The sequence below is a fragment of the Mustela nigripes genome, chromosome 2 (assembly GCF_022355385.1).
Source record: "Mustela nigripes isolate SB6536 chromosome 2, MUSNIG.SB6536, whole genome shotgun sequence".
Lineage (NCBI taxonomy): Eukaryota > Metazoa > Chordata > Mammalia > Carnivora > Mustelidae > Mustela > Mustela nigripes.
This window is the reverse complement of record NC_081558.1, coordinates 133,252,171-133,262,601: the sequence shown is the minus strand read 5'-3', so window position 1 is coordinate 133,262,601 and position 10,431 is coordinate 133,252,171. Positions and strand designations below refer to the sequence as shown.

At 40.9% G+C, this 10,431-nt stretch overlaps 1 protein-coding gene across 1 annotated transcript; it reads left to right on the top strand.

Moving 5' to 3' along the window:
* The first annotated feature begins 665 nt into the window (after positions 1-665).
* On the top strand, positions 666-10,040 carry OTOL1 (otolin 1). Its single transcript, XM_059388068.1, has 4 exons — positions 666-1,029; positions 4,694-4,783; positions 8,449-8,520; positions 9,142-10,040. The coding sequence occupies exons 1-4, from the start codon at positions 666-668 to the stop codon at positions 10,038-10,040; spliced, it is 1,425 nt and encodes a 474-aa protein (XP_059244051.1).
* Positions 10,041-10,431: the final 391 nt, after the last annotated feature.

Genomic DNA, 10,431 nt, shown 5'->3' with positions numbered 1-10,431 from the left:
AGTTAAATGACATGTGAAGAATCTAAGGACATAGCATATATTCACGTTTATGATTTTTTATTCCCTCTCTCCCTCCATTTATTACAATAGATTCTAAAAAATTGCTCTCACAACAGGACCATTAGCCCTAGTAGATTTAAGGACTCTTTCTCCAGTATTTTTCTCAAAATAATTGAGTTTGCTGGAATAAACTACTCAGCTCAATATTTTTCATCTCCTTCTAATACAAATGTATTTGATTCCTATAAATCTGAGTGAGGTCAGTCAGGAAATTATACATATTTGTTTTCCACAGGGTGTATAAGCTATTAAGTCATGTTGCATTTATTATAGATCATGTTTGCTAGTTGGCAAGATAATTTGAATGATTGAGAACAATATTTTAGAACATGTAACACTAGGAAAAGTACCAGAAAAGAGAATTGAAACAAAATGTTCCTTATAATGAATACTTTAAGTAAATAAAATATCCTGTTGTGATTCAAGCATATATTTGCATTAAAATACATTAAAATATTGTTCAATATTATCATACTGTTTATTCTTATAGTTCATATATGAACCTATATTTCCTTCTTATATATTTATATCACTTCTTAATTACATTGGGATCTCATGTAATAGGTATATATATTGCCATTATATCTTTTTTTCCAGCCTCAAATATGTGGATGTTTTCTTGGCTTTGTGCCATTTTAATTATTTTGGCGATTGCTGGTATGGACACAGTAGCAAAGACCACACCACATACTAAATTTACGAAGAAATCTGAGGGAAAAGAGATGCTGAAGGGTCTCAAGCCGTCCAGTGGCCCAGCTCCAGAAGAAAAGGAAGTTCCTTTCATGGAAGCTGCTGAACTGACAGAAGCGGCCCCAAGCCCCTCAGCCCCAGAGTCTGCCTTCGATGCTGCCACTCTCTTCCCCTTCGAAAACTTCACTCTAGACACGGCTGATATCTTTTTGAACTGCTGTGATTGTTGTTCATTTGTACCAGGGCCAAAAGGAGAACCCGGACAGACTGGAAAACCAGGTAATTGAACATACCCAAAGCGGTATTTGTTACCTGGGTATCCTTGGAGTTGAGAGGTGGATTGGGGGCAGAATTGCCAGGAGGGTTTCTATGTTGTCCTGCGAATGGTGACAGGCCTAGGAGTAACATGGGAACAAATGCAAATGGGCGCTGTGCTGCCCGGAAGCCACATGTGCGGCTATGAATAAAAATAAACATAAAGATTAATACTAAATATTCAGTTCCTCAGTCGTACTAGCCACATTACAAATGCTTAGTAGCCGCATGGGTCAATGACTGCTGTATTGTGCTGGACAGATACCCAAATTTCTATCATTGCAGAAAGTTCTATTGGACAGTGCTGGTTAGAGCAGAAACTGGGCTCCCAAACCCAGCACTGCTATGTGGTTCTTCAAATTACATGTTTCCGGTGTAGTCTTTTCATTAATGGCTGATGTAAAAAGGGTATGTGAAAATTCTGCTGTCTGGTTAGAGTGTGTGCTTGCCTGATGGGTTTCTGGAGTGCTTTTTGTAGTTCAGATTAGAAATGGCATGTCTGTGAGGTGGAGAATAAGGAGCAGGATTCAGTTTGCTCTTCTTTGAAATTCCCAGGCAGCACTGTATCCTTGTCCCACAGTTTTCTCCATTGAAGACCATGGTAACATGTTTCAAAATTCCAGATACCTTTAATATACACATGATGCACATGCTGGATTTTACTGTAATACATTTCAGCTTTGACATGTCTTATAGCAGAGAAATCAGGTAAAACTGAGATCAAAATGTCAATTTCAAATTTGCTATCCCCTGGAAAAAGACCATATAGACATATTTGTTGTGTCTTGCCTGAAGAATGTCAAGTTATAAAATCAGGAATTGTGCATTCTCATTAAGCTTTTCATTCATTTTGTCTTCTAACAGGAACCTTTTGGGAAATGTGATCAATATTCATGCAGAGCTGGAATGAAAGGGTACAGTTGCTGGGCAGTAGTCAGGGCATGGAGATTTCTGGGTTGTGGAAACATTATTGGAAATGCAATGATACTGAGAAAATTACATTTACCCAAATTTCTCTTTAGTATCATCTCTGGCTGGTGAGCTGCACGGAGGGGGGGGGGGGGGGAAGACCTCCAAAGGCATGGTCAAGCGAACACAGCTGGCTGCTGAACTGTCTTCTAAGGCTGTGGGTCTGTCATGTAGGAGCTTTGGTTTTACCCAGTGGTGGGTTAGCTGGGCTGTTCTCAGAGCTCAGCCTCTCCTTTAAATACATAGGACAAATATTTTGGAGATGTGCCAAATACTTTGCCTGCCTGGGGTGCTCATATATTTGAGTCTGACTGGTTCTGCACAGAGTGTTTAGGAGCTCAGAATGTCTTGTCTCTCACGGTCCAGCCTTGGGGAAGCTTCATTACCTCTGTTTCAGTTTTCAAAGTAGTAAAATGGGATAAGAATAAAACCAACTTCATGGGGTCATCAAGAGAGGCTCAGTGCGGTACCTGGGATGGATAAATGCTCAGAAAACTGTGTTTCTTTTTCCAGGTAGTTGTAGTAGGAGTCTTTTCTTATCTTGGGAAATAGTCAGCCCCATAGGGTCTTGCTTCTGAGATTCATAGACATTTGTTCTAGCTTTTCCAGTGTTTCAAAAATACCATTTTGTTAAAAAATTAGAAATCTAGCATAAGAGGGACATTAATCAAGCTTGAAAATGAAAATGAGCCAACACAAACACAACTATTTTAATTTTTCTTCATTATCTTTCAGTTCTTGACCACACACACACACACACACACATACACTCACACAAACACACTGCACACATGACATTTACATTATCCACTGTAATGTGGATACTAAATGTGGACTTTAAAAGTCACAAGCCTAATTTTATAGTTTCTGAATGAAAATGCCTTAAAGTGTACAAATATAACTAATAGTTAGCAAAGGTAAGAGTCTACATGAAATTTTATCTCCAACTTCTCTCATTTAGTAGTTGTAATTATAGTTACCTACTATGTGCCAAGAACCGTTAAACACTTTTTACCATATCTAATCTTCATACAAGCTGTTAAAAGTATTATTACATTTCAATGGATGATTTAATCACATTTCCAAGAGTTTTAGGTAATTTTGGAGGTTATACTGCCTCTAAATGCAGAATGTGGAGTCAGATTTGGTTTGTGTACCATCAAGTCCCTGCTCTTCCCATTATGTCTAGCCTTTTAGCACTTACACCCATCTCGCCCACATGTATGTGTCACCTGGATGGATGGGGGAGCCTCGCTGCCTCTTGTGCCCTCCCATGCAGTTTCTGTGTGCTCCCTGTGGCAACCTGGCCACTGCCCTTTATCATTTCCTTGAATAGTATAACCACAATGGGTATTTGGGGCTCATGAGGAAGGGAGACATTGCACAGCGGACTGCAACTGGCCGTCTTGCTTGCTTCTGTCCACCCTGCCTGTTCCTTCTCCACTCCTTTCCTCTCTGCTCTCCTTTTTTTTCCTAGACAGAACTTAATCACCGCCTTTGGTTATTTGAGTTTGCCTTTGGCTTTAACCTCTATTACGAGTACTGTCTTCCAAACAAATGTGGTTTTTTTCAAAGAAAAATTCTGTTGAATATAATTTTCTCCATTCCATCAGCCTTAGTTACGAAGATTAAGGGGAAGTTAAGATGAATAGTACAATTTCGTTGAACCTGGCCATAAATGACTCCAGTCAGGGGTTGTGAGAGAATTCCGAAGGCTCGAACAAGTCTGCATGAGCAGGAAGTGTAGTTATCCTAGATTCAGGGTCCCTGTGTGGCCGAGGTAAGTGGCAGGACCTGCACTGCCTGGACGAGACAGGACACCCAGTGACGTTTGAGCCCTGCACCATCTCACCCTTGCCTCCCTCTTAGCCTCCTTCATCCAATCATTAGCTCTACCTACTCCACTATTCTTTCAGTTTCTAAAAAACTCCGTGTTCTTTTCCACCTTGTTTTTCCTGAAATACTTTTTTTTTTCTTTTTCCTCAGAAAATCCTAATGTATTCAGTGGATCTTAGCTTATTGACATTTTCTCAGGGATGTCTCCTCTGCTCCCATAAATTAGATTTACTGTACTATACTAGGGTCTTCCTATTTTCCTTCAATCACTAACTACAGTGTGATAACGTCTACTTATTTGTGTGGTGGTTTTTCAATGTTTATCTCAGCTCTATGAGGGAAAGGATGCTGGGATGTTGAGGGCTGACGCTGGCAGGAGCTGGTGTGTAGGAGTCTCAGCAGTAGATCCTGAAGAATTGCAAAAGTGAGCTAATGGGAAAACCAAAAGTGCTAGGTATTGTGGTTTTACTTCCAATTTGAAAGTGTGGTCCACATCAGGTGAAGAGCCAGATAATCATTTTGTTCTTGTTGTTCGATATTGTGCTGCTTTCCTGAATCACTTGATTGCTGCCACGAATCTAGTGACAAGTACTAATGGACTCAATTTATCTATCCAGGTAGTACAAAATTACAAATCAGGCAAAAATATTGTCCTGAGGGTTATGTAGTAGTTTATTGTTACCCATATTTTATTATTAGGACACTAACAGTCATTGGTCTCAATAAAATGGTTGCTTAAAAAAAAATTTTTTTTTTTTAGAAGTAATGCATTTCAAAAGAGATTTTTAAAAAAATCGTGATGGTTTTTAAATCTCATTTCCAGGTCTTAAGGGAGAGGCTGGTGATTTGGGGATCCCAGGGCCACCAGGAGTTGTCGGACCCCAAGGTCCAAAAGGCCAGAAAGGAGAGAAGGGTAAGTAATTATATTGATTTCATGTCAAAACTCAAGGTGTGTTCTGCATCATTTTTCAGGAGAGCAACTTGCTAAGTAAATGCCATATTCTTTCAGGTGGAATAACTTTTTAAAAAGATCATTTATTTATTTATTTGAGAGAGAGAGAGAAAGCATGAGCAGGGGGGAGGGGCAGAGGGAGAGGGAGAAGCTGACTGCCATTTGAGCAGGATCCCAGGACCCTGAGATCATGACCTGAGACAAAGGCAAACCTTTACCCAGCTGAACCACCCAGATGTCCCATAGGTAAAACCATTTTTAAAAATGTAATAATTTGGTAAAGCATGTTGTAAGTTATATTTGATATAAAAATGTTAACTTTCTAAATAGCCCACTGAAAAATTTTACACTTTCCTGGCAACATTTCTCTCTTTCTCTCCATTTCCCCGCCCCACCCCCTGTACACACAGAGGCTCTCACACATCTTTTCTATCTCTCATTGGCCACATAGCTGACCTAGTGACTGGGAGCCACAAGACATAGTCTCTGAGGGGAGTGTCATTTCTTACTACTGAGTGTTCTTTTCCTTATGAGACAAATTAATTTTGTATTAGATAGAACTAAATAGAGTAGGTAATCCTATAGAATATTCTGTTTAGGTGGGTAGCATCTCTGCTAAGGAGAATAGCCTTTGGCTCACTCAAATCTGGGGAATGCCTATGGTGGGAAGAGCACTGAATTAAAATGAAAGACATCGAACTTGTATCAGTGACCTTGAACCAGTCACTTTACCTTCTCTGGAAACCAAGGGGAATAGACTGGATATTTATTTATACCCTATTTACTATCAAAGAAGATTTGTGGTTATGTGTGCTTTCATAGATCTTTTCCAGTTCAGAAGTTCTCTAATTCTGCAGATGTATCAGCCAGAAGGGTGTCCTGCCCTGGGAAATCCGTGGTTCTCTAAGTGCTTCAAGATGTTGAGGGAAGGTTACAGATTCACTGGGACATTTAGAAATTCCTCAGTGAATACTGCCAGCCTGTAGAAATACCATCTATCCATCAAGTTAAATGTTTTAGCCTCCGTGTCACATGTCAAAAGACCTAATATCATCTATACATCACCCTCCACATGGCTCAGGAACTGTCTAACTCGTTTCTGGTAGAACATTCAGTGAAGTAATTACTCAAAAAAGATGCTAAGGTGAGAGAGGTACTTCACACTTGTCAGTTACGCGATTTTCATTCTCAGAAACATTTAATCCTTTTGTGGCTGAATTATGTTAGCAGAAAACCCTGTGAAATAAAGATGAGTGATGAAACCCCAGTGATTCATACATTTTGGAAGCTAGACTTCTGGAAGTAGAAGAAAAAACAAGGAAGTACCACAAGATAAGTTTCTTAAGAATATGCTTTGATGAAAGATCAAAAGTAGAAATTCATTCAGTCAGTCTCTATAAAGTGGCAACTTTACTTTCCTTTTACTTCCAGACTTAGCTTGGACTCTTGGTTAAGATTGAAAGTTAGAAAAATAAATGAGTTGAGGGGCGCCTGGGTGGCTCAGTGGGTTGGGGCCTCTGCCTTTGGCTCAGGTCATGGTCCCAGGGTCTTAAGATCGAGCCCCGCATCCGGCTCTCTGCTCAGCTTCCTCCCCCCCACCTCTCTCTGCCTGCTTCTCTGCCTACTTGTGATCTCTCTCTGTCAAATAAATAAATTTAAAAAAAAAGAAAAATAAATGAGTTGAATGACTGCAATTCTGGTTAGCCACAACCTGATTAAGTATATCCAGTGTGAGAAGCTAAATTCCTTAAATGAACTTGAGAACCAGGAGTAACTGTGCGGTGATGGTTGGCATATGAGTATTAGCAAGGATGGGGAATAGAACCGGTCGCTCACTTCTGTTCAGAGTTGGGTTCTCTCCAAAGGAACCCAGACAGTTTCCTGATGGCCTATGGGTTAATTTCCAAATTGTCAATTTTATGAGGAATGGTAATGGGAGGAGGTTAGCTACTCAAAAAACTACTGAGCAGCTTATGGTGAAATTTCTCTGTTGGTCTTGTGAAATCTGGGGGAGTCTCTTCTCATGACTTGTAATTTGACTTTGAAGTTCTTTTTTTTAGCAAAAATAAAATGAAAAAAGTTAGTTCTATCATAAATAACATGGTTGACAAATTGATGCCAACCAATGTTATATGCAGACATGTCTGACTCTATGCAAATTTGTAAACGTTCATAGTTGTTTCTTTTTTTTCTGTGATAAAAAGTGGTGATAAAAATATCTGCACAGGATGCCTAGATGGCTCAGTTTGATTAAGTGTCTGCCTTTGGCTCAGGTCATGACCCCCAAGGTCCTGGGATTGAGTACCACATCGGGCTCCTTACTCAGTGGGAAGTTTGCTTCTTCCTCTGCCTGCTGCTCCCCCTGCTTGTGCCCTCTCTGTTTGTCTGTCTGTCTGTCTCTCTTTCTGTGACAAATAAATAAATAAAATCTATAAAAAAATCTGTTCTACCTTGGAGATACTATAAACTTTTGTAAGTGAAAAATATTCCAATTAATGACAGGTGCTCTGTTACATGAACCTACCTGTTATACAAGAGGCTGCATTAATATCAAATAAGAATTAATTTTGAATTTAGAAGTCTGGATTAAATTTTAAAAAATCATGTTAAGAGCTTGGAACATTACCTGGTAAAAAGGAAATGCTCAATAAGAGTTAGCTATTATTACTACGATTATTTATAATTAAAATACATTTAGTGTAGCTATACTCTAACAGGATGGGTCTTTAGCCAGACCCAATATGAAAATCCACTTTGTGGTACTCTGGCAAATACCTAAAAATCTGCATCTTTAGATTTCTTTTTGAACATGAATTCTCACAGTTTTATGATTTGTCCAAAGTGTGTATGAAACATTTTCCAAACAAAATGAAAATTAGTTTCTCACTTACGCTCTACGTCAAAGACTTTATTTTTATATCTGTATTTATATTTACTTTCCTGGAAGGGTTTTTGATGTGATTAGTTTTAGCTAACTGTAGAATGTTGTGCTCTGTGTTTAAACTTATATGGTGGTGACACTCTTTTTAGGGATTGTGGAGAATATAAAGAAGGGGACATTTTCAGTGTCATTGAGAGTTTGTAAGAGGAAAACCAGAAACATATGCATAAATAACACAAGGCAAAATGTCATGAGTTTAATAGAGATTTCAAGAGGTATGGAAAAGTGTGTGTGTGGGGGGGTGGGTGGAAAAGCTGAGTTTGTTTGAAGAGATTGGCACTGTCCTCATTTAAATGGTTTACCATCGATTAGAACAAATTATTTCTTTTTTTTTTTAAGATTTTATTTATTTATTTGAAAGAGAGACAGTGAGAGAGAGCATGAGCGAGGAGAAGGTCAGAGAGAGAAGCAGACTCCCCATGGAGCTGGGAGCCCGATGTGGGACTCGATCCCGGGACTCTAGGATCCTGACCTGAGCTGAAGGCAGTCGTCCAACCAACTGAGCCACCCAGGCGTCCCAGAACAAATTATTTCTAATGATGCTCAATATGTTATTTTTCCATGTTGTTTTCCCTTTATGCCTTTTGGTAAGGGAAGCAGTGGAATGTGACGTGGTTGGGAAATGGATGTTACTTACATCATAGCTACTATAGTTGGAGGAAAGGTAATCTTGGTATCGTTTCAGGACTAAAGGGAGAACGTGGGGACCCAGGGACAAGCGGAGTTCCAGGATACCCCGGAAAGCCTGGAGAACCAGGTAGAGCATAAACTGTATCTACCGTGTACAGTCCCACGCACAGCATAGCTCCTAGCTTCCTTCCTGTTTGTGCTTAAAGTTATCAGGAGGTGAGATGAAATATGAAATTGCTGTTAATCTAATAATTCAGTGTACTGATTGCAAGTGCTGGTCTGGTAGTTTGGAGACTAGATAGAAGCATCTGAACTCATTTCATCAGTCTAGCTGTCCTTGGGGAAAATATCCCTGAATCTTTGTGGGTTTCAGTTTCTTTGCTGGGAAGATTTTGGGTTTGGAGGGATATAATGGAGACTTAGGAGACTACTTGGGTGGGGCCAAAATGCTAAGTGTAATGGACTATAATGGGCCACTATAGTTCTAAACTCTTTATTGTCTTAAAAGTAGAAGGAAAATAGAACTGGATCTATATGATCTAAATGTAGGTTCTGGCCTCTTGGTGGCATTAACTCTTCCCCGCGTGAGAGAGCGGTGTGATCTGAATGGCACAGTCGTGGCTGGGACAAGAGCCAGGTTTCCAGTACCAGTCACGCGGTCTCGTTTCTTCTCCGTGAGCTCCGTGACGGGAGTGTTCTGTTCATAGCCTACGTGATCCTTACGCATTATTTTAATTTTCCGTTTCAGGTGGCCTTGGTCCTAAAGGGGATAGAGGAAACATTGGACCAGCGGGACTGAAAGGACAAAAAGGCTCCAAGGGGGACACGTGTGCAAATGGTACCCAAGGAGATAAAGGAGACCAGGGGGCTGTGGGCTCACCAGGCTCGAGCGGAGAGCCTGGGGCCAAGGGGGAGAAGGGCGAGATGGGGGATAAGGGCTACTGTGGAGCGTCCGGGGAGAGGGGAGCAAAAGGGGAAAAAGGTGAGGACGGTCTGAAAGGAGAAAAAGGTAGCAAAGGAGACACTGGAACAGAAGGTAAAGGCGGCCTAGATGGCCTGCCTGGGGCCCCAGGGGATCCAGGGGTTAAAGGAGAAAAGGGAGAGTTGGGTCCGCCTGGTCCTGTGGGACCCGCGGGGCCAAAAGGTGAGCTTGGGAGCAAAGGGGTCCGGGGATCTATCGGCAAGAAGGGCTCTCGGGGCCTCAAAGGCTCTAAGGGGGAGGTGGCCAGAGCCGTGCGGTCAGCTTTCAGTGCTGCCTTATCCAAGCCTTTCCCTCCTCCCAACATCCCGATCAAGTTTGACAAGGTTCTCTATAATGACCAAGGGAATTACAGCCCCATCACTGGCAAATTTAACTGTAGTATTCCTGGGGCATATGTTTTTTCCTATCACGTCACTGTGAGGGGCCGACCTGCTCGCATCAGCCTGGTGGCCTGGAATAAGAAGCGCTTCAAGTCCCGAGAAACGCTCTATGGTCATGAAATAGACCAGGCCTCTCTCCTCATCATCCTGAAATTAAGCGCAGGGGACCAAGTCTGGTTGGAAGTTTCAAAAGATTGGAATGGTGTATATGTCAGCCCTGAGGATGACAGCATTTTTACTGGGTTCCTTTTGTACCCAGAGGAAAATTCTGGAATTTCACCATAAACTTGTGTCTTGGACACTGTAGTTTGGGTTCAGTGGAATAAGTCAGGCAACATAAGGTAATGCAATTAAAAAGAATAACTTTTATTACTTTTTTCATAATTATAAAAAAATGCAAAAAGAGTAAGAAAAAATTGTATCACATAGAGTCAATTACTATGAGTATTTTAAGACATCACCTTTTCTTAAAAATTAAAAAAAATTTTTTAGACAGCAAGAGAAGGAGAATGGGGAAGGGGCAGCGGGAGAGGGAGAGAGGAAGAATCTTAAGCAGGTTCCATCCTCAGCCCAGAGCCCTGGGTGGGAATTGATCTCACGACCCTGAGATCATGACCTGAGTGGAAATCAAGAGTTGGATGTTTAACTGACTGAGCCACCCAAGCGCCCCTTAAGA

Excerpts from the sequence above, each read along its gene's own strand:
- OTOL1 (XM_059388068.1), top strand. The coding sequence starts at position 666 with ATGTGGATGTTTTCTTGGCTTTGTGCCATTTTAATTATTTTGGCGATT. Across the intron at positions 1,030-4,693 it reads CGGACAGACTGGAAAACCAG|GTCTTAAGGGAGAGGCTGGT; the intron begins GTAATTGAACAT and ends TCTCATTTCCAG. Across the intron at positions 8,521-9,141 it reads CGGAAAGCCTGGAGAACCAG|GTGGCCTTGGTCCTAAAGGG; the intron begins GTAGAGCATAAA and ends TTTCCGTTTCAG.